The 25,049-nt window shown below is 46.2% G+C and overlaps 1 protein-coding gene across 1 annotated transcript; it reads right to left on the reverse strand.

The window, feature by feature from the left end:
* Positions 1–773: 773 nt before the first annotated feature.
* Positions 774–25,049, reverse strand: LOC137534103 (interferon-induced protein with tetratricopeptide repeats 5-like). Its single transcript, XM_068255464.1, has 2 exons — positions 24,932–25,049; positions 774–5,737 (listed from the first exon to the last, which is right to left on the reverse strand). Exons 1-2 carry the CDS (start codon positions 24,934–24,936, stop codon positions 4,285–4,287), a joined length of 1,458 nt encoding a protein of 485 aa, XP_068111565.1. The 5' UTR covers positions 24,937–25,049; the 3' UTR covers positions 774–4,284.

Below are 25,049 nucleotides of genomic sequence, written 5' to 3' on the forward strand. Positions count from 1 at the left end.
AGCACTTTTTAATGGAAAAAGTACCAACAAGTAGGTGAAAAAGTACTATTAAAATTATTTTGAGTATTTTCTTGCTTGTTGGTGGTTTAAAAGGCATTTTAGTTGCAAGTTGTGAAAATGTCACCTAGGTGAAAAATGCAATTGCATATGCACCCTTATCTGTTTATCCCATGAATAAGCTCTCCGTTTTAAAGTTGAGGTGAAAATTAAGTAAGCTTTTTGAATCAACCCCATTATTCTAGAAAACATTCAGATTAGGACAATAAAAGAAGATGTAAATAACATTTCCATTGATATAGTATATTTACATCTAGGACATGTACCATAAAGGCGAGCCAATTTAGCTGGGGTAAAATCAACTTTATGAAAACATTTAAAGCTTTAACTCTTTCACTTGCATTAATTAAATAAATATGATGTTCATAATAACAGTTTTCCCAATCTCTACTATCCATATCTCCAGTGTCATTATACCAGTAAGTGATGATTTTTTCTTTCCTAGCAGAAGTGGTGGGGAGACAGATCTTATAATTGTTATTAACTCTATTGTCTCTGTGTAACTGAGTTCTAAAGGCAACTGACAGTGAAGAGAGGCAGAGGCACAGTTGAAGCAAATAGAAATACCTTTTAATCCACGGTGGGCTGACACACGGGGTTACAGTGGGGGTGAGGGGATGCCTGACAGCTGTTTCGCTAAAAAAGCTTCCTCAGAGGCAAAAAATGGGTTCCCATTTTTTGCCTCTGAGGAAGCTTTTTTAGCGAAACAGCTGTCAGGCATCTCTATTTGCTGTCAGGTATTTCTATTTGCTTCAACTGTGCCTCTGCCTCTCTTCACTGTCAGTTGCAAAAGTGTATGCTCTGGAAAGCACGTTGAGCATGGAGTACATGATCCGGTGAACCCAGCGTCCATCCACCCACATCTAGTGCCAGTCTGCCTCCTTCTCACATGAGTTCTAAAGGCATGTCAAAGGGCATACATTACCACAAGTACTAGGAGTAATTTCCTTCCTCACACAGCTCTGCCTCTCTGCTGTAAAATCCTCTGTCAGTTTTAGATACAAAAGTGTCAGGCTCTAATGCAAGGTACACACCATAAGATAGTTTGGCACATAGATGGTTCGATAGATAATTTCCATCATGTTCATTCTTAATTTCAATCGTTTTTCTGATTGATTTCTCATAGAAGTGCATGGAAATTGATAAGAAAAGATAGGAAAATCGATTGGGGGATTGCTATAAACTCCTCAGTGTATAGTTTAACAATTACCTTGCTGAAAGATTCTTATTCAGATGGTGGTAAAGGTAGCCATGGACCTGATGATTATGGGCAGATTTGACAAAGAGACAAATTTATCTCTAATTGATTCTGATTAGAGATAAATTTGTCTCTTGTCGAAGCTGTCCACATACTACAGGCCGATTCCCATCCGATTTCAGCATGAAATCTTCAGGGAATCGGCTGAGCCCGCCGCATCCACACCGCCGTTGTCTCCCAATGTATAAATGTGCCCTCTCAGTGTGTGCATTTATACATTACCTGTCCTGTAGCATCCTTTGTGCCATTTCCATCTATCTTGCCAAGTTCTAAGAGCCGCATACATGCTAGCCGCGCATATTGCCTGACGTCAGACGCTATGCGCCGCTAGTGTGTATGCGGAACCCGGCAAGATAGACGCTGACACCAGACAGATAAGGTATAAATGCACACACGGGGGGGCACTTATATACATTGCAGCGGCAGCGCCGGGGGTTTCGTCATTTTGTCGATCATTCCAAAATCGTCCACCGTGCCGCTGAGCACCCGACCAACCAACTTCAGCCCGACATTTTGCAGCATGCGCGATTGACCATGCAACCAATTTCAGTCCCGAAATTAGTCGCTTTGTCGTTCGGGCATGCACTTGGGCAGCACCGATTTTTATCGAATTTGATTATAGTAATCGAATTGGATGGGCGATCGGCCGCCAAGTTGCCTGATGCAGAGCAGGATTATCCACCAGGCAACCTAGACAGGTGCTTGGGGCATAGTGGGTGTCACGGGGCCCACCAGCCACCTTCTTTGAATTCTCTCCACTTCAGCTTACTAAAAGGACCACAAGGGGGCCCCAAATCTATTACCTTGCCTAGGGCCCCATTATATCCTTATCCATCTCTGGCCTGATGTGTGGCCACCTGAAGGGGTTAAAGATTCCAGCAATGTGTCTTTATTATCTTTGCTTCTCTGACTGATAAATATCCTGATAATGCCTTTGTAAACAGCTTCCCTCCCTCTCAGCACGGCACCACATAGCAGCCTACAAAGTAGATGCAGCCTGGAGTGAAAAGTCACAAGCAAGCCAGTCAGTCAGGAATAATGTATACACATTTCCCTGCTAGTTACATTACAGCAACATTGCAACACATCTAGTTACCTGTTACCTCCTCAGATCAGCCTCCTCATGTTTCCTGCATGCTGTGACACAGTGAAGTATATTTGTGAGCTGTGTGAGGAATGAGGCAGGGAACACACTTGACTGAGAACTCATGTTAATCAATGGGCTAGTACACACTTAATATGTTGTTCGCACGCAGAAAAAAAAACTGACATTCTGCATCCTGATTCTGCACATCTTGTCAGTTTTCTCTATCAATTACATCAGCTGCTGTGAAAAAACGCGCATGTTTTCCTGCATAGAAACGCACTTGGTGTGCAGAAAAAGTATGCAGGAAAACGCGCGCAGAAAACTGAAAGACAAGTGTGTTCCCTGCCTCAAGGATGATTTTTAAGCAGAGAGAGAGGGAGAGAGAACTGGGTGAATAAATAAAGTTCCCCTAGCACTAGTGGTAATGTGCACCCTAATATAGAGTATTTAAAAAAATGATGCACATAATGGGGTTGATTCATAAAATATCGGTAATATCGGTATTATCACACACAGCGCACAGCAATATTACTGTTACTTCTGTGTGTAAGTACCGCAAGACACAGTCTCGGAAGAAGCGCCACAAGGTGTTAACCACTTGCTGACCGCACACTCATAACGCGCGTCGGCAAAGTGGTAGCTGCAGGACCAGCCGGCTGCAGGCTAATTAATCAGGAAACAGCCGCTCGCTTCCTGTCAATTCACGTCGGGGGGCTCCGTGAATAGCCTGCGGGCCGCCGATCGCGGCTCGCAGGCTAAATGTAAAAACAAGCGGAAATAATCCGCTTTGTTTACATTTGTACAACGCTGCTAACAGTAGCAGCGTTGTACCAGATCAGCGATCCCTGGCCAATCAGCGGCCGGGGATCGCTGTCACACGACAGGCAGGAGCCTGTTAGAGGCTGCACAGGACAGATCCGTTCCTGTGCAGCCTCCGATCTCCGGGGAAGGGAGGGAGGGAGGGAATCCTGCGGTGGAGGGGGCTTTGAGGTGCCCCCCCCTGCCAGCCACACCAGGCAGGAGCAATCAGACCCCCCAGCACATCATCCCCCTAGTGGGGAAAAAAGGGGGGCGATCTGGTTGCTCTGCCTAATGTTTGATGTGTGCTGGGGGCTGTAGAGCGCTGGTCCTTAAGGGGGGGGGGGGGGGGGGGGGTAATGGCTGGGTCCTCAAGTGGTTAAACAGCCATCAGGCTCTCTGTGCCCGCACCCCATGTCAGAGGCAAGCTCCGGAGCCCCAGTGTGTGAATTATATTACTTAGCACAAACATCTCTTTAAATATTGCATTGAGAGTACACTGCAATACCATACTGAGGTCTGAGATCTGCAGAGTACCAATCAGTGCTCATTGTAGTGCCGATGCAATAATCTTCCTTTTCGCAAGATAAGCTAGCAGCGTGACCCGCAGTGCTCCAGTAACACGACCGCTATTATGGTAATGCGTGGGTTACCATAGATGGGCGCACTACTAGAGTACTGCAGGCCACACTACTAGCCTATCTCGCGGTACTTACGCACTGGAGTAACAGTAATATTGCCATGAGCTGTGTGTGCATGGTAATATTACCTCTATTTCATGAATCAACCCCATTATTAGTAATGGATACTGTGTCCACATGACACACTGTTGCTATTTGCGTTAACTTGTGTTAGACTATCAGCGCAACATACTGTAAATGTTAGTGAATGCACCCCAATACATGAGAGCTGCATTCTTTTACCACCTATTAGCAGGCAACATTTTAAACATCCAGTCCAGATTTGCCAGATCCCTAGCAATATTCCCACTAGATGTGCAATCTCTAGAGAAATCTTATTCACTCAAGCTGCATAGGTTGCTATAAATGTATGCACCTCGTTCATCTTGCATTAAAAACATAATTTATGTTTTCAACCTCAAATCACACAGCTCACTGAGATATTCTTCATTGTCTGGATCGTATTTCAGGGCTTGCTCATAAGCCTTGATTGCATCTGCTATGTTGCCGTTAATCTTATAGACAAAGCCAAGCAAACCACACCCAGAAGCATCAGGAGGGTAAACCTTTATCTTCGCCTCAGCCAGTCTTTTCAGTGCTTTCTCACTTATATCCTTGGATAAACATGGACCTGGTATCTGAAAAGATTTTTTATAATGCTCTATAGCTTTACTTTGAGATTTCATGCGTTGCTCCAGAAAGGTCCCATATCTTTGATGGACCTGCTGCTTCTCATTATCTGTAAGATTTTTGAATTGAAGGACTTTTTGAAATGTTTCATCTGCTTTCTGATACTCTTTTGCTTCACAGTACATGTGTGCCAGGTCTGTGTGGGCATACACAAATGTTTTCTTGTACTCCAACACCTTCTCAAAGTGAAAAATTGCCTTGTGAATGAATTCATCAATTTCTTCAGTGTTTGCGTACCGACTTCCAAAATTTTTCTTTGCATCGATCATTTTCTTTCTGTAACATATGCCTATTTGGTGGTGAAGAAAGCCAGAGGTTGGCATAATGGCTAAGACCTCTTGTAAGACATCCAACGCTTCATCCTGCAGCCCTGCTCTTCTGTAAAACTTGGCCACATATCGAAGAATATATGGAGAACTTTGGGCTTGCTGTTGAGCTTCTTGTATGTATTTTCTTCCTTCATTTTGTCTGCGTAGGTCCTGCAGCTTCAATGCAAGAAGTACCTTCAATATGGCATCTTTTGGATCTAATGTCACGGCCTGTAGTAAGAAGTCTTGTGATTTCCATTCAGAAGCTAGACATTTCCTACCACTTTTCCAACTGAGATCCTCTAAGCGGTAGAGTGCTATGGCATGGCCAGAATGCCATGCAGATTCTTCTGGATCTATTTCTAGAGCCTTCACAAAGCATTCTTTTGCTCTCTGGCAATATTGCCCAAAAAATGTTAAAAGTGCCCACCCTTGTTCTCCATAAATCTCTGCAATGTCTTCAGTGCCAAGTGGGGAACTCTTGAGCTCTTCATGAATGTGGTCTATCTTAACTATATACCTCTGAGCATCTTCATACTGATTCATGTAGTAGTATACCCAGGCATAGTTTCCAAAAGTCACCAGATAACGTCTGCCTATTGCACCTGTGTTGCTTTCTTTAACTGCCTCCTCTGCTTCACTTAGCTTATTGATGGCTTCTGTGTAATCACCTTTGAGATACTTTGTGTAGGCCAGTAGATTGTACACCATATATTTGTTCTTTGTGTCCCAGTATTTGAGTTGGTAGTCAAGTCTGTCTTCCAGGTTATCAGGATCACTATCCTTTTCTAGAAGCTGCCAAGTAAAATGGCATTTTAACTGCAACAGCCTGGTCTTCAAGGCAGTTTTAGATGGGGCACTATAATAGAAAAACCAAATAATTAATTACTACAGTCACACAAAACACATGTTATATACTGTATATGTTATGCAAGTCACAAGTTTTCTTAGTACATGCTATAATGCTACATGCATGTGCAGTGGCATAACTACAACTCATGGGGCCCTCCAGCATGACTTTGATAGGGCCCCCCAGAGTACACTCCTCTTACCTTGCCTCCCCCGGTATACTTCACAGGCTCGGGGGCCCATCTTACAAGGGTCATAAAAAATAGTGGCCATCATGATCGTTACAAGTGTAGTCCCAAAACGCTTGATCCAGAGGATGGGTCCCTGTATCGGAGAAAGGAAAGGTTCGTAGTAGGGGTTCCCCCACAGTTCTGGACACCCTTGCAATTGAAGGGACTACTCCCCTATACAGTAGCAATACAAAGTATGTGAACCCTTTGGAATTATATGGATTTCTGCACAAATTGGTCATAAAATAAGATCTGATCTTCATCTAAGTCACAACAATAGACAATAACAGTCTGCCTAAACTAATACCACACAAATAATTAAATGTTTCCATGTTTTTATTGAACACACCATGTAAACATTCACAGTGCAGGTGGAAAATGTATGTGTGTCTGTAACGATCGGTGGGCGCAGAGAGTATCTGATTACCGGTGATCTGCAGTATCACCGGAAATACAGATATATACCAGATTATAAGTGATCTGCAGTCTCACCGATAATCCGATATACAAACTAACCTCTGTTCACCTGAGTAGAGTGTAGTGTTTGGTGTAACAGTAACACTTAGAGGACAAGGCCTCAATGCAGCAAGGAGTACTGCACAGATTCCTTCCGCAGACCTGAGCTCTCCAAGACGGGAGGAGTCAGACTGACAGTAGGAAGGTATATCTGAAAGTGACCCTCAGGAGGAAGGATCGCTAACAGAGCGAGGAACCGCCTCTAACGGTAAGGTCGGTTCTCGAGGTCGGACAAGCCAGGTCGTACACACACGGACAGATAAAGTACAAGATCAGAAGGCAAAGGCGGAGTCAAAGTACAGGCAGGGTTCAGCAACGGGGTATCAGATATATCGGGGTACAAAATCAGGAGGCAGAAGCAGAGTCAAGGAACGAGCCGGGGTTCGGCAACAGAGTATCAGAAATATCGAGGTGCAAGATCAGAGTTCAGGAGGATAGTCAAGGCAGGCAAAAGTCATAACAGATAATCACAATCAAACTAGTACTTTAGCTATCAACAGAATCTAGCTAAGTGTAGGATTACAGCTCCAGCTGGTCCCGGCACACTTGCGGATCTGACTACGGATCTGGGTGCTCCCACGTATGTGATCGCACGCCAGACAAAGAGCAAATGAACAAACAGCAGTATAAATACTCTAGGACCTTTCCAGGACCTCCTTAATTGCTGGTCCAATGAGAGCAGTGGAATTTGTCAGCTGACCCAGCTGGTCAGCCGACACCCTTCTAACTGCTATTTAAACTCTGCCTCTGTGCTCGCGCGCGTGTAAGTCTGAATCTTGGTGGACTATCAGTCCCAGCCACACCAGTACTGTCATGCAATGTATCTAATGCGGGGGCCGCCTCTGATGCGGATTCCGCCGTTACCAATGCGGATTCCGCTGTTACCAATGCGGATTCCGCCGCTCTGCCTGGACGGCTTGCGGCGGTTTTTCCGCGTTGAGACGCGCTGCTGGACGCGGAAACAGCCGCCTCACCTCGAGAGACGGCGGCTTTTCCGCTTTTCCTCACAGTATCCCTAGACTAATGACATCTCCAAGAGCTAATTGGAGTGAGGTGTTGGCCAGCTAGCGTCCAATCAATGAGATGAGATTGTAAATGTGGGTTACAGCTGCCCTGTCCTATAAAAAAACACACAGAAGTTTTGGGTTTGCTATTCCCAAGAAGCATTGCCTGATGTGAATGCTGCCTCGCACAAAATAGCTCTCAGAAGACCTACAATTAAGTATTGTTGACTTGCATAAAGCTGGAAAGGGTTATAGAAGTAACTCCGAAAGCCTTGCTGTTCATCAGTCCACAGTATTACAAATTGTCTATAAATGGAGAAAGTTCAGAACTGCTGCTACTCTCCCTAGTAGTGGCCGTCCTGTAAAAATGACTGCAAGAGAACAGCACAGAATGCTCATTGAGGTGAAGAAGAATCCTAGCGTGTCAGCTAAAGACTTACAAAAGTCTCTGGCATATGCTAACATCCCTGTTAGCCATGTTCTACAGCCGTACTGGCAAAATATTTTGTGGACAGATGAAACCAAAGTTGAGTTGTTTGGAAGAAACAGACAAAACACTATGTGTGGAAAAAAAAGGCACAGCACACCAACATCAAAACCAGGGCAGTTTCTAGGCTAAAATGCACCCAGGGCGAGGGTGTAAAAATTGCGCCCCCCCCACTCGCGGAGCCAGGTATACGTGCCCGCAGTATAGGTTAGCCAGGTCTAGTTGCACTCAGTATAGGTAGCCAGCTATAGGTCCCCCAATATAGGTAGCCAGCCATAGGTGCCCCAGTATAGGTGCCCGGCTATTGGTCCACCCAGTATAGGTAGCCAGGCATAGGTGCCCCAGTATAGTTGCCCTCAGTGGCGTACCTAGAGCATTTGACACCCAGTGCTGGGTATTATAAGACACCCGAGTGTAGCATAGCGAGTGTGGCATACTAAGCGCGCCACGGCGGGTAATGCCAGGTATAGGTGCCCCCAATATAGCTAATATAGTTACCCCAGTATATGTAATAAAGTTGCCCCCAGTATAGGTAGCTAGCACAGTTGCCCCCTTGTATGGGTAGTTAGTTGCCCCCAGTGAAGGTAGTATAGTTGCCCCAGTATAGCTGCCCCCAGTATAGCTAGTATAGTTGCCCCCAGGATAGGCAGCATAGCTGCTGCCCCCAATGTAGGTAGTGCTTCTGCCCTCAGTGTAGCTAGTATAGTGGCCCCCAATACAGCTACCCCCAAGATAGGTAGCATAGTGGCCCCCCAGTGTAGGTAGTATAGTTGCCCCCAGTGGAGCTAGTATAGTGGCCCCCAGTATAGCTAGTATAGTGGCCTCCAGTATAGCTAGTATAGTGGCCCACAGTTTAGGTAGTATAGTGGCCCCCAGTTTAGCTACTATAGTGGCCCCCAGTTTAGCTACTATAGTGGCCCCCAGTTTAGCTACTATAGTGGCCCCCAGTGTAGGTAGTATAGCTGCCCCCAGTGTAGCTAGTATAGTGGCCCCAAGGTGGCTAGTAAAGTTGCCCCCAGTGTAGCTAGTATAGTGACCCCCCCCCGTATAGCTGCTTCCAGTATAGTGGCCCCCATAGTGGCTCCCAGTGTAGCTAGTATAGTGGCCCCTATTGTAGCTAGTATAGTGCCCCTTCCCCAGTGTAGCTAATATAGTGTCCCCAAGGTAGCTAGTAAAGTGGCCCCCAGTGTAGCTAGTATAGTGACCCCCAGTGTAGCTATTATAGTGCCCCCCCCCCATATAGCTGCTCCCAGTGTGGGTAGTATAGTGGCTCCCAGTGTAGCTAGTATAGTGGCCCCCAGTGTAGCTAGTATAGTGCCCCCCCCAGTGTAAGTAGTATGGGCCCCCATTGTAAGTAGTACAGTGGCCCCCCCAGTATAGCTAGAAGGAGGGGTGACAGGGATAGCGGCGAGGAGTGGGGACGGAGAATACTCACTTGACTTCTGCCCGCGAACCTGCCCGCCCTGCCTGTTTGCTGCCCGCTGCCCCCGCTGTCATTTTGGAGGGGAAGATAGGCAGAAGGACGGGACCCAGGTGAGGGAGGGGGGGATATGTCCCCCCTCCCCACCGCTATCCCTGTCACCCCTCCTTCTAGCGCTGCTCTTCCCCTCCTGCTCTGCAATGGGGGGTCGTGGCGACACCCCCCTGGCTGTCAGTCACCTGGGGCGCCACGCCCCCCTGCGCCCAATGGTAGGAACGCCACTGGTTGCTCCCTGTATAGGTTAGCCAGGTAGGTGCCTCCTGTATAGGTAGCCGGTATAGTTGCCCCCAGTATAGGTTAGATAGGCAGGTGCCGCCAGTATAGGTTAGATAGGTAGGTGCCCCCAGTACAAGTTAGCTAGGTGGGAGCCTCTAATATAGGGAGTCAGAATAGTTGCCCCCAGCATAGGTTAGATAGGTGCCCCCAGTATAGATTAGTTAGGTAGGTGCCTCCAATATAGGTAGCCAGTATAGTTGCCACTAGTATAGGCTAGCTAGGTAGGTAGTCAGCTTGAAAGATAAATCAAATTTAAACCAAAATCGCGATTACCAAGATCACAATTTCGGAATCGTCAAAGCGGCAATTATCGCGATCACGTCATTTCCACATTGGGAAAGTTTGAAGAAGTGGCTTCAAACCTCCCCAAAGTCCCGACGCATGTGGCCCACAGCGTTGGACATACCTTCCGCACGAGTCAAAACGCTGTCCGTCCTCTATCGCCGTCTGCCAGCTCTTGTGATCGGCAAAACTCTGGGTTCCTGTATGTCACATGACATACAGGAAGTATTCCGTGCATTAGAGCCTGCAGGAGGCGAAGTGGATAGAGGGGCATCGCTGGACTCGTGCTTGAAGCTATGTCCAGAACTGATGCAGCTTGGGGGACAGAGGGGCCACAGAGGGGGCACAAAGAGAGACTAGAGATGGGCCGAACCTCCGATTTTAGGTTCGCGAACCGGGTTCGCGAACTTTCGCGGAACGTTCGGTTCGCGTTAAAGTTCGCAAACCGCAATAGACTTCAATGGGGATGCGAACTTTGAAAAAAAAAAATAATTATGCTGGCCACAAAAGTGATGGAAAAGATGTTTCAAGGGGTCTAACACCTGGAGGGGGGCATGGATGAGTGGGATACATGCCAAAAGTCCCCGGGAAAAATCTGGATTTGATGCAAAGCAGCGTTTTAAGGGCAGAAATCACATTGAATGCTAAATGACAGGCCTAAAGTGCTTTAAAACATCTTCCACTGAACAGAACAGGTATGCAGTGGCAGGTTCACTGAACACAACAGGTATGCAGTGGCGGGTTCACTAAACAGGTATGCAGTGGCGGGTTCACTAAACAGGTATACAGTGGCGGGTCCACTGAACAGAACAGGTATGCAGTGGCAGGTTCACTGAACACAACAGGTATGCAGTGGTGGGTTCACTGAACAGGTATGCAGTGGTGGGTTCACAGCACAGGTATGCAGTGGTGGGTTCACAGCACAGGTATGCAGTGGCGGGTTCACTGAACAGTACAGGTATACAGTGGCAGGTTCACTGAACAGGTATGCAGTGGCGGGTTCACTGAACAGTACAGGTATACAGTGGCAGGTTCACTGAACAGGTACGCAGTGGCGGGTCCACTGAACAGTTATCAAAAATATCTTGAGATACAGTCCTTTTTATTGTGAAGGATCAAAACACAGTCCTTGTGGGGGAAACCACTAGACCTGTTAAGGAGCGTATCATTGAGCACAGATCCAGAATCAATGTTGCTCTAAGACGTAAGTTAGATCCGTCCCAGATTGACTCCCCGGTGGCCCAGCATTTTGTTTTGATGGGCCACTCGGCGAATCAACTGAGATTTTGTGTTCTGGACATTGTTCCTCCCCCTAGGAGGGGTGGAAATAGAGAGTCCATCTTGTTGCATAAAGAGGCCCGCTGGATCAGATTCTTACAGACACTGATGCCAGCTGGACACAATGCTGAATATAGACCACTGTAGTTGTGTCCATTTAAACGTACTATATGCTTGTTTAGATTTAAATTTATTGTGTTTGTCTAGGTGCCTTATGTCAGTGATGTGTTTCATTTTTCTTTTCTTATAGCTTCCTTCATTTGAGGCAATCTGGACCATGGATTATTGATCTTTGTCACCATTTCTGTGGGGCTCGTGCCAATGGTTTGAGACTTTAGCTGTCTGTTCTTGATGCGGCGCCCAGACATGTGATACATTATACAGTTCTTGTTTATTGTTTTGTATTGGTGAGATTTACCCATATGATGGGATGTCTTCGAATTTGGTTTTTATTTATGTTTTTCTATACTGATGTATTGTTGTCATGTCCCTTTAAATATGTCCTCCTGAATTTGCTCCTATTTTCTTATTTGTGTCTCTACCTGTGGATAGTATTGTTGTGTTGTAGAGGCTTTTCCTTCATATACATACCTCCCTATGCGCTCCAGCGAGGCTATGAGTGGCTTTTCTTATACTCTGATTGGTGTTCCTAATACATACTTCCTCCTGCGCTCCAGCGTGGTTACGAGGAGCATTCTTATTGTTTTTTGCGGAATCTGACGCCGCTTCCTGCGGGAGGGGGCAGCGCTCTCTGTACTGTTCTCTATTGGTTGCCCTGTCTTGCACGGGCTCCGTATCCGGGTTAGGTATGCGCTTTGGGCGGATTCCGCCTTTGCGTGCTCCGGATAGGCTGATGACAGCGTTTAGTGAATATTTAAATGGCGTGGGACGCCATTCCTAGTTGGGTTCCCACCTTGCAGCTTCCATTCTTAGCCGTTGGGAAGGTAAGTGTTTGCTCGTATGCCCCTGATTTACTCTGTATTTATTGTAAGAACTAGTTGGTTCCTTTTTTCATTTTGGACATTGGTGGTCCGTTTATTTGCAAACATATGGCCCATAGCAACTGGGCATTACTTTGTACATATGATCTTGCATAGTTTGGTGATATGCTGTATGTATAAACTTATCTTCTAAGCTTGAGGCCACCTTATTTAGACATATGATTTGGACATGTTGCTCTGAATAGTGATATACATGTGGTATACTGAGTGAGGTAATTCATCTACAATGTGGAGGCATATTTTGTCTTTATGCACGCAGGGCTGTTTAATCCTAAGCCCTGTGTATGCTCATAAATTGAGTCTTGCATATATCCATGTGTATGCTCACATATTTGTCCTCTATATTCTTATATGTATGTTCACAATATTATATTGAGACCGCTCCACTTAACCATGCATGTTACGGGGTTCCTCTTATCATTGGTGCATATGAGGGTTGCCGTTGTATCACGTGTTTGGGCGCTTTAGTATATCTGAATGGGCTTTTGCTTAGTCTTCATATTTTTTGTTTTAGGTTTTGTGCGTCTGGTAAGGTCAGACGCCCCCAGTAAGTGGCCTTTTTTTGCCTGACTGGTCTTCCTTTGGTTGAGCTACACAGGTTTGTTGATCATTTTTAATCTCCATTCGGTCCAGTTACAATCTTCTTGCACTATATAAACTCTGCACTCTCTGTTGGTGACCACCGTGTTAGCTGGGGGACTGATATTTACTAGTCCTCATGAGGTGGGATTACCTTGGTTTATGTTGATTCCTCTTGGGTTGCTATCCCTCCTTTCTTACCGTACTACACTATTCTCATCTTGACACATTCTTCTATGAATTTTTTCACCAATTTCTGGTCTGATGTAGGTTACTCTGGCATGGAGGTTTTTGGATTGAACCTGGTGCACATGCCATAAATCCTACTTGGTGGTGGTCTCTTTGCTGTGCGACAATTCTTTTTGTTGCACCTGAGGAGTCGTGTTATGATTTTAATGTTTTGTCATGTTTTATTTTATCTCTACTTTTAGAACTGGGTATCACGGCCTGATGAAGGGCATATACAATTTTACAAAAAAAGCCCGAAACGAACATGTGTCGTAGCCTTGAAGTTTAATACCCATAAAGCTACAACCGTCTGTTGATTCAAACCAGTTTTATGCATGTCTAAGACCTATCATTGCGATATTGAAGAATGATGTATTTTTGATATTTTTCTATACGTGTTAATAAATATTTTTTCATAAGCTTTTTTGCCTCTCTGAGATTGCATCAGCTGATTTATAGTCCTTTTCTAAAGTTATAAATAAGTCTTGGTGGGTCCACTGAACAGAACAGGTATGCAGTGGCGGGTTCACTAAACAGGTATACAGTGGCGGGTCCACTGAACAGAACAGGTATGCAGTGGCGGGTTCACTAAACAGGTATACAGTGGCGGGTCCACTGAACAGAACAGGTATGCAGTGGCTGGTTCACTAAACAGGTATACAGTGGCGGGTCCACTGAACAGAACAGGTATGCAGTGGCAGGTTCACTGAACACAACAGGTATGCAGTGGCGGGTTCACTAAACAGGTATACAGTGGCGGGTCCACTGAACAGAACAGGTATGCAGTGGCGGGTTCACTAAACAGGTATACAGTGGCGGGTCCACTGAACAGAACAGGTATGCAGTGGCGGGTTCACTAAACAGGTATACAGTGGCGGGTCCACTGAACAGAACAGGTATGCAGTGGCAGGTTCACTGAACACAACAGGTATGCAGTGGCGGGTTCACTAAACAGGTATGCAGTGGCGGGTTCACTAAACAGGTATACAGTGGCGGGTCCACTGAACAGAACAGGTATGCAGTGGCAGGTTCACTGAACACAACAGGTATGCAGTGGTGGGTTCACTGAACAGGTATGCAGTGGTGGGTTCACAGCACAGGTATGCAGTGGTGGGTTCCCAGCACAGGTATGCAGTGGCGGGTTCACTGAACAGTACAGGTATACAGTGGCAGGTTCACTGAACAGGTATGCAGTGGCGGGTTCACTGAACAGTACAGGTATACAGTGGCAGGTTCACTGAACAGGTATGCAGTGGCGGGTTCACTGAACAGTACAGGTATACAGTGGCGGGTTCACTGAACAGGTATGCAGTGGTGGGTTCACAGCACAGGTATGCAGTGGTGGGTTCACAGCACAGGTATGCAGTGGTGGGTTCACAGCACAGGTATGCAGTGGTGGGTTCACAGCACAGGTATGCAGTGGTGGGTTCACAGCACAGGTATGCAGTGGTGGGTTCACAGCACAGGTATGCAGTGGTGAGTTCACAGCACAGGTATGCAGTGGTGGGTTCACAGAACAGGTATGCAGCCAGCCCAGGAACAAGTTAAGCCTAACTAATCTTTCCCTGAGAGACAGTCTGCAGCAGCTCGCCCTACTCTCACTAATGCAGGCACACGAGTGGCCGTAATGGCCGCCGCTGCCTGCCTTATATAAGGGGGGGTGGGGCTCCAGGGGCTAGTGTAGCCTAATTGGCTACACTGGGCCTGCTGACTGTGATGTAGAGGGTCAAAGTTGACCCTCATAGTGCATTGTGGGGCGAACCGAACTTCCGGAAACGTTCGCCTGCGGGAGGCGAACGCGAACCACCTAAGTTCGCCGGGAACCGTTCGCCGGCAAACCGTTCGGCCCATCTCTAAGAGAGACACAGAGAGAAACAAGCGCAGAGACACAAAGGGGTCAAGAGAGAGACCCAGAGGAGGCATAAAGAGGCAAAGGGGGCACAAGGAGAGACAGGGGGACAGAGGAATGACAAACAGGGACAGAGGAGTAACAAGATGCGGAACAAAGCTTGATTTGAAGGAAATCGTGAATCAAATCGAAATCACAATTTCAGACAGAAATCGCTAAATTCATTTTTTTCCTAAAATTGTTCAGGCCTAATAGGTAGGTGCCCCCAATACAGGTTAGATAAGTAGGTGCCTCAAGTATAGGTTAGATAGGTAAGTGCCCCCAGTATAGATTAGATAGGTAGCTGCCCCCCAGTATAGGTTAGAGTGGTAGCTGCCCCCCAGTATAGGTTAGATAGGTAGCTGCCCCCCAGTATAGGTTAGATTAGGTAGGTGCCCCCCAATATAGGTTAGATTAGGTAGGTGCCCCAGTATAGGTTAGATTAGGTAGGTGCCCCCCAGTATAGGTTAGATAGGTCGCTGCCCCCAGTATAGGTTAGATAGGTAGCTGTCCCCAGTATAGGTTAGATTAGGTAGGTGTCCCCCAGTATAGGTTAGATAGGTATCTGCCCCCTAGTATAGTTAGGTACCCGTCCCCCATAATGGAGGGGGGAGTCAGCCGTGGGGAGGGCAGCCCAACCTCTCCCTCCCTTCCTCTCCACAGGCCGCCCTCCGTGCTCCCCCCTCCGAGTCTGACTGTAGAGTGAGCACAGGGAAGCGCTGTATACAGACAGCAACTCACCTGCCTGCGTTCCAATCGCCGCTCACTCGCCGCTGGTCTCCTCTGCTTAGCCGCTGATACACACACTGCTTCCTGTTTAGCAGGAAGCAGCGTGTGTATCAGCAGCTGGGCAGAGGAGGAGACTAGCGGTGAGTGAGCGGCGATTGGAACGCAGGCAGGTGAGTTGCTGTCTGTATACAGCACTTCCCTGCGCTCACTCTGCAGTCGGAGGGGGGGAGCACGGAGGGCGGCCCGCAGAGAGGAAGGGAGGGAGAGGTTGGGCTGCCCTCCCCGCGGCTGACTCCCCCTCCTTTACTGCGCCCCCACTCCTTTAGTGCTCAGGGAGGCCGCACGGGCCACACGGCCCTAGAAACGGACCTGATCAAAACCAAAGCATGTTCAACCAGTTATTAAATTCAAGGGTTCACATACCTTTTCCCTCCCCCTGCACTGTGAATGTTTACATGGTGTGTTCGATAAAAACATGGAAACATTTAATTATTTGTGTGGTATTAGTTTACGCAGACTGTTATTGTTTATTACTGTGACTTAGATGAAGATCAGATCTTATTTTATGACCAATTTTTGCAGACATCCATATAATTTCAAAGGGTTCCCATACTTTTTAATGCTACTGTAGTTATGCCCCTGTCCATATATATGTTAGTGGGTAAACCATCCTTATATCTCTAAGAAAATCACAGAAAAGAAATTCACTGTTTCTACTAAACCTTACCACAAAGTCTGCATCCTTAAAGGACCACTAATGTGAAAATCGTAAAATTTAAAATACACGTAAACACAAACAACTAAGAAGCAATTTCTCCCAGAGTAAAATGCGTTATAATGAACTATAAACTACTTTTTTCCTATGTTAAAAAAGTCTCCATCTGGAAATCAGTGAGAAGTCATTTCACCTACGAAAAGCAGGTCATTTCTCTCATTTGTCCTAACGACTGATGATGAACAATGCCTCCCACATTCAAACAACAAAAAAAGAATGCTGGGACAATAAAATAATTTTTTGAAAGCAGTTTTGTTTTTACATTTGTAGGTGAGGAAATATTCTTACAATTGAATCACGCTTATAAACATTTGCCCTGTGTAAGGACATTACTAGTGCTTCATCTATTATCCTAGAAAGAAGAATGTGGTACTGAACACTAGGAATGGTCGGAAATGCCCTTACGGATTCCGTGGAAATTATGATTTTCATCAATGCCAATGTTCATTTTTCCAATTTCTAATTTTTTGTTTTTCAGATTTTTGAGGAGTATTTTATGAGTATTTTTTTGCATTAGACAATGCGAAAAAAAAAATTGAAAAAATAAAATTGGGGAAAGAGAAATTGGAAAAACAGAACATTAGTCTTGTGATTGGCCTAAAGCAATTTAAATGTGATTGCAACACCCAGCGGCAGAGAGTCATGACATGTCACGGCTATGGCCGTGCTCAGATGTCACTCTATGCAGTGCCGCCTATCTAGCGTCGGTACCAAGTGCTAACAAGCACCCGGCCAGTGCAGCAGAGCAGCTAACAGGCAGTGAATTCATCTCCTGTCAGTTGCCTGTGTGAAAGACGCCTTACTGGTGCGCTGTAAACAATTCAGTTCCCCAACTGGTAAATATGATTATATATATAGTACAGCACTCCCCTACTAATATAATGGAGCGTTCACACTTTACATGACGCAGTCAGCAAGCTGACTTTTTTGCTTGCTGACTGTTCACATTCCTATGAGAGGGGATTCCCTGTGTACATTCAATCCCTCACAGAGTGTGATCATCTATTAACCCTTTTTGTGCACACTGGCTCTGCTGTGTATATGAGTTCTTGTTTTCATCAGTGCATTCCTATAGTGAGCGAGGATTTCCTCTTGTCTGTTCCATAGCCAACAGAGTGTGAACAGTCTGGCCCCCCTACAATCAGTACATCAAAATTCCATCATACCTAGTTAGTGCAATGTTTGTGCCCATTTGTGCTGCAAAAAATAAGATGTGCGCTGCTTTCATTTTGTAAGATAATAGCACTTGTTATTTCCAAAACAATATCATCACCCAGCCCCCATACAACAACCTACAGACATGAAACTGGTATGAATGGGTGGTGCTGTGCATGTGCTCATTTGTGCTGCCAAAATCATCTTTCTATCTTTTATAGTTTTTGAGATATTCACATGTTTATAAAAGTCAAAAGTTCACCCAGGCTCACTCAGCCTTTGCCATGTTGTAGGGGTGCTGAGTGAACTTTTAACCTTTATAAACATGTGAAAATCTCAAAATCTATAAAAGATAGAAAGATGATCTTTGGGCACAAACGTAGCACTAACCAAACATGATGTAATTTTTATTTGTGCTCATAGTAGGGGGGCCAGCTTCACAGAGCCAACATTTAACCCTTTTTGTGCACACTGGCTCTGTGTGTATATGAAGTTTTTCATCAGTGCATTCCTATCGTGTGCAGAGAGGTGATTCCCTTCCATGTGGTCATGCTTTACAGAGTGCGAACGTTTAATACATTGTCTACTTTCTATTAGTAGGGGAGCGCTGTACTATATAATATGATCACATTTCATGATTGGATCAATCAGATTGGACTAATCACATTGGACCAATCACATTGCATGACTGGACCAATAAGATTGGACCAATCACATTGAACAATTGGACCGTACAGATTGGACCAATCAGATTGGATCAATCACATTGCACAATTGGACCAATCAGATTGGACCAATCACATTGCGCTATTGGACAAATCAGATTGGGTCATTGTGCAATGTGATCTGTCAATTCTGATTTTGTCCAGTAGTGACCCCAGTCATTACCGATTGTGCAAAATTGGAGGACCCTGCCATTAACAGTTTATAGAATGGCTGCAGTTAAAATTTTCCCATTTAAAAGCAATGGTTAAAATTTGGTTGGCTGTTGTAGGCTCACCCACTTTTCCTGAAATTGTAACCCCAGTCACCAAGTGACCATCTACATCATTTTAGGACCCTGTCATTAACAGTGTAAGAATGGCATTAATGTAATTCTTCTTCTTGAAAATTCATAGGTGGTATCTGATAGGCTGTTGTAGGTCCCGCCCACTTTTTCTGACTTTTTACATCAGTTTGGGGGCTTTAATACTATGAGAATATCAGCTTTTCAAATTTTCCCATTGATGTCAATGGGTACTATCTGATTGGCAGATTGTGGCTCCACCCACATTTTCAGATTTACCCTATGAAAATGTGACTCAAGATTGGTGAGTTTAGCTATGGAGCTGTTTGAAATATTCCAATGAAAAAGTGGGGTCTTTGGAGGGACGACCCTAAGGTACCAGGGGTGGGACCACTTAAAAAAGCAAATGCAAACCTATACCACAATGGGCCGACAAGGTGTACAAAGTTTCATAGCTGTACTCCTAAAACTGTAGAGAGAAGCATGCAGAAAATTGGCTGTTTTAGCTCCACCCACTTTTAGAGCACCCCCAAAAAATCTCATTGTAATTCTGTTGACATCAAGAAGGTTTGGTCCAAGTTTGATGTCTGTAACTTCAAAACTACAAGTGGCAGCCATTTCAAAAATTTTCCCTGTCAAAGTCAAAGGGGTGAGGGTGGAATGGGATGGTTAATATAGATATCTATCCTGAATTCTCCAGCCCCTAACATGCCAACCACGTGTTCTATGAGTAGAGATGGCCCGAACCGTTCGCCCGCGAACTTCGGTGGTTTGCGTTCTTTTCAAGAAGTTTGATTCGCCCCCATAGTGCATCATTAGGGTCAATTTTGACCCTCTACATCACAGTCAGCAGGCACATTGTAGCCAATCAGGCTACACTCCCTCCTGGAGCCCCACCCCCCCTTATAAAAGGCAGGCAGCGTCAGGCTTTTCACTCACTCGTGTGCCTGCAGTAATTAGAGAAGGGAGAGCTGCTGTGCAGAGACCTTTAGGGAAAGCTTAGTTAGGTTCTTGTAGGCTTCTTTGCTAGAGATGTGGCGAACTGTTCGCCCGGCGAACATCTCTGGAGCTCTTAATACTTCTGGGTCGCACTGACCCGGAGTAGTACGCCTGCACTGCCCGGCGGAGCGCGTCCTAGATCGCGCTCCTGTTGCCGGGCACTCTCTGCGCATGAGCGTGACGTCGTTCATGATCATGATGTCACACACACTCACAAAAAGTGCCCGGCAACAGGAGCGCGATCTAGGACGCGCTCCGCCGGGCAGCATAGGCGTACTACTCCGGGTCAGTGCGACCCGGAAGTTGTAAGAGCCCCAGGGATTTGGAGATGTTCGCCGGCGAACGGTTCGGGAACCGTTCACCACATCTCTATTCTTAGCTTGTTCCTTGCTGATTCTTATTGCTAAAAAAGCACCCCTCAACAGCTTTTTTAAGAGCTAATCTTGTTCTTGTGATCTATTTTTTTGTGTGTGTGTGTCCCACAGACACTTGTGTTGCATAAACAGCCTTGGTAATTCCTACTGTGTGTGCCACTGCCAGGACCAGCACCTTCAGTGACTACCTGTGTGTGTGACAGGTGCACATTGTAATACCCATCACTGCATATACCTACCTGTTGTTCACTTCAGTGCACCCACCTACCTACGTGAGCGCACCCAGTGTCACTGTGCCTGTCCGATACCTGTTTGTGTGTGACAGGTGCACATTATAATACCCATCACTGCATATACCTACCTGTTGTGTTCAGTGCACCCACCTACCTATGTGAGTGCACGCAGTGTGATATACCACTCCGTGCATACCTGTTAACTGCACCTGTGTGACTGCACATTGTATTAGTCAAGTCAGTGGATACCTTTCACTTCATCCCCCCCAATATGGACAAAACAAAAGGCAGAGGCAGGCCACCTAGCAGGTCTGTTTGAGGTTGCGCTGTCGTGATTTCGTGCGGCCCTCGACCAAAGTACAGTGTTCAGAAGAAGGCACGTGCCATCAACCTCCAATATTGTCAGGACGTAGTTGACTATTTAACACAGAACACCTCATGTTTCTCAGCTTCCGCACGGAAGCGTGACATATCTTCCCCTCCTCCTGCTCTGATTCTGGCACCCCACTTAACACTCAGTCGGCCGCCACCACCAAAGTGCCATCACCCCAGGGCTCAGCGGTGTGGAAATTTTTGTGTGTGTCTGCCTCAGATGAGAACAATGCCATCTGTACTCTCTGTCACCAAAAATTGAGCCGTGGAAAGACCAAGACCCGCGTAGGGACAACTACCTTATGAAGGCACATGATTACAAAGCACAAACTGCAATGGGATTACCACCTGAGGAAAAGCAGCACACAAAAGCAAAGCCACACTCCGCAGTGGAAGATACCAGGCTGCGATTTTTTCTCAAAAAAGGCGATACCTAAACTGTACTGTGATGTTGAAAGGCAAGTGGTGACATCTCTGGCTCACAGCGTTGAGTCAAGGGTTCATTTGACCTCGGATGCCTGGTCTGCAAAGCACGGTCATGCCTGCCCGAAGACTAAGTCAGTCCCCACACACAGCATCTCTGCCTGCATGCCCCAAGACTAAGTCGCTCCCCACACAGCATCTCTGCCCGCAGGCCGCTTGACTGCCTTCCCTGTCACCACCAATCCAGGACTCCAGGTGGATTCCCGAATTTTTAAGGCCGCTGCTAGCAGCGGCCGCTATACTAATTTTTCTGGTGCGTGTACATGCCTGCCTAATTTTTCTGACTGCACTGCAGCTGCAACAACAAAACAGAAGGCATGTACATGTGCCAATTCCCCTTCGTGATCATTACCTTGCCGCGGTGAAGGGGCTTGCGTATCACAATGAAGCAATGACCGACGGCTATATGAGTGTGTCGGGGGGGGGGGGGGGGGAGGGCACACCCATGATAATAAGGTTGTTGCTTCATTGTGGACAGACCAAATATGATCAGCTGGACAGTCACTGTTCTGTCCTTCAGCTACCTTAGCCCGGCGACCATATGGGCTGGAGAGCCGCCATCACCTTCACTCTCGTCATGGTGCGCACCAGTCCAGCACGGCCATCACTACACAAACAGCTGTTTGCAGTCACTGCATACCTTTCACTGCATCTTTGACTGCACATTGTATTATACCTGGCAGTCAGTGCATACCTTTCACTTGAATGGATGGCAGACTTGCCCTCCATAACAGATTCTCGTTAAAGGATTTAAAGTTGATTCATCTCATATACAGCAGGGCCTCAAAAGTCCTCCTGTATTTTTATTTTTGGTCACTACCTCGGGACGTGCATGCCATGCCTGCTGCCTTCCTTGGATGTGTGGTAGCCGTTCCTGCTCCTTTGCCCACAGCGTGCCTGCTGCCTTCCTTGGATGTGTGGTGGTGGTAGCCGTTTCTTAGGCTCCCTCTCTGGACCGGAATCGAACCAGGATTCCCCGGCCATTACCCGTGGTCACCATGTTACTGAGAAAGTACCATCGAAAGTTTCACACAGTTGAATGAATGGCAGACTTGCCCTCCATAACAGATTCTCGTTAAAGGCAAGTGGTGTCATCTCTGGCACACAGCGTTGGGTCAAGGGTCCATCTGACCACAGATGCCTGGTCTGCAAAGCATGGTCAGGGCAGGTACATTACTTATACAGCAAGTGGGTCCTTACTTGGATGTGTGGTGGTGGTAGCTGGTTCTCAGGCTCCCACTCCAGACCGGAATCGAACCCTGATTACCCGTAGTCACTCACAATGGCAGACTTGCCCTCCATAACAGTTTCTCATTACAGGTACTGAACAGCCAGCAGAAAATGTAATTTAATAAAAATAGATGTAAGCTTTAACAATGGTAGAGAAAGAACCATCGAAAGTTGATAAGGCAGTCAGACATTACCTGATATCACTGAGGAAGAGCAATCTCGCCACGGTGCGCACCAGTCCAGCACGGCTGTCACAACACAAGCAGCTGTTTGCGGTGCATTACACAGTGCGTTTGGTGTGTCAGTGTGAAGCAGTACTCTAATTACACTCCCTGATTGATGTATACACATGCAAGATGTTTTAAAGCACTTTAGGCCTGTAATTTAGCATTCAATGTGATTTCTGCCCTTAAAACGCTGTTTTGCGTCAAATCCAGACTTTTCACTGGGACTTTTGGCGTCTATCCCACTCCTCCATGCAAAAACTCAGATGTTAGACCCCTTGAAACATCTTTTCCATCCCTTTTCTGGCCAGCATAAGGGTTTCTAGCTTTCAAAGTTCGCCTCCCCATTGAAGTCTATTGCGGTTCACGAAAGTTTGCACGAACTGAACTTTTGTGGAAGTTCGCGAACCCGGTTAGTGAACCGAAAATTGGAGGTTCGGGCCAGCTCTATCTATAAGTCCTGTCATATTATATCTCATTAAAACATTCGGACTCTATGACCCAGGTTTACTAAGACGAAAGATTGCGTGTCATAATCCTCCCTCTTAGCATCCCCATGATTGCCTAAGCTTTAGGTGAGTGGCACTATGCAGCCATGGTTCAAATTAGAGTAGATTCTCACTTGATTTAAAAACTTATCCGTGGCTCCGTTTTTTGGTCAGGATCAAAAACGGAGCCACGGATACCAATGTTATAAAACTAGCAGCCTTCTTCACTCAGTTTCAAATCGAATCTGTTTGCCTTCAGGGGGATCCGTTTTGAAAAACTGAAAGGACTGTCCGGATTTGCATGATTTTTACGGACCCCGAAAACAGAGGGGAAGTGAAAATCAATAGTAAATTGGACCCCCCTCTACACAGGCAGCTTTGAACACAGAAATGGATCTGTTTTCTATGTCCCAGCCTGTAGGGAGAGAGGAGGCCGCCATGCTGGAGGGGGTAGCAGCCAGGACGGGGGTGGCAGCGGTCGTCAGAGATGGGGGTCACCCCCCCCCTCACTTGAGTTTCCCATCCCCGCTCCAGCTATTTGTGAAAAAAATGATAAAATGTCGGCAGTGAGCGGGGAAGCCTACCTTCTCTCCTTACTTCCTCCGCCACTTCCTGCAATACCGCCCTCTGAAGTATAGGGGGCGACATTGTAGGAAGTCAAGCGGCGAGCGGTGGAACGCAAGGAAAGAAGGTAAGGTTCCCCACTCACTGCCAACATTACATTTTAACAAGTTTTGCGCAAATAGCTGGAGGGGGCGGGGACAGGGACCCAGGTGAGGGATGGGGAGTGACCCCCCTCCCCGCCGAACGCTGCCACCCCATCCTGGCTGTTACCCACTCCAGTTTGCATCCCCCCCCCGGGTGTACGTTTCCACGGACTGGAAACGTTTGCTGCAAACATATTCCAAAAGTTAAAAACGGAGGGAAAAAAAAAATGACCAAACCAGATCAGTTTCAAGCGGATCCAATCTGTACACGGACAAGTGTCGGAACTTACAACAGAATACCGGCAGTGGTTTAGCAAGATGGATCCCAAGTGATGGATCTCTAATAACATTGACTATTTAGGATACGAAATGATCATGAATGATTATCTGGGGTGATGAGAATATTGAATGTGTGTGTAGCTTCAGTTGGCCCGTCATGTGATAACAATAATAAGTAATTTCTTCCAAGCACCCAATTGTTTCTTGCATTGGCAAAATAGTAAATATTACAAACTTTTACAGCTAAAGATTTTGGAAGAAAAACTCACACACCTCTCGACCAGCTAATCTATAATGTTATAAATGTCTTTCACAGCACTGTTCTCTGATCCATAATCAAGTGTGATGTGCTTGCTAGTATCTGTTCCCTTTTTCCAGTCTGTCATGATCCTTAAGTTTCATTTCATGATAAGTCCCGCCAGTCTGGTTGCTTCTGTGTCCTCCCTCCTCCCCCCCCCCCCTCCCCTCCCCTCCCATTTTCCTGTGTGCTAAAAATGTAATATGCTTCCCCTGGTTCTCTTTTTCCAGTCTGTTACGCTCCCTTAGTTTCATTTCATGATAAGCCCCTCCACTCTGGTTGCTTCTGTGTACCCCCCCCCCACCCTCCTGTTTTCCTGTTTGCTAAAATAAAAAATGTAATGTGCTTTTTATGAACACTTTGGTTTCACTGGATTGGTAAAGATTATAGGTCCGTATAGATAGCAGGAAAAAGCACATAAACACATTTAATAAACAAACATAAAAAATGAGAGATGATTCAAATAAGAGATTATGCAAATAATGAGAGAAATAATGCAAAAATAAAACAGATACACGCAATCAAATCTAAGAGCATGTGAAATGATAACAGGAGAGGAAAGTATCATTGCTGAAGGTATGAACCACAGTGCAACCTTCTTACCTCATTTTGTATGTTATCTCTGAGGATGCTCGGAGTTTAAATACCTCAAGGGTTCAGGAGGATACAGGATGCTCTGAGTGAGTCTGATCTCTGGAGCAATGTGAAGCTGCTGCTGTGG

This window comes from Hyperolius riggenbachi, chromosome 10 (genome assembly GCF_040937935.1).
Source record: "Hyperolius riggenbachi isolate aHypRig1 chromosome 10, aHypRig1.pri, whole genome shotgun sequence".
Classification (NCBI taxonomy): domain Eukaryota; kingdom Metazoa; phylum Chordata; class Amphibia; order Anura; family Hyperoliidae; genus Hyperolius; species Hyperolius riggenbachi.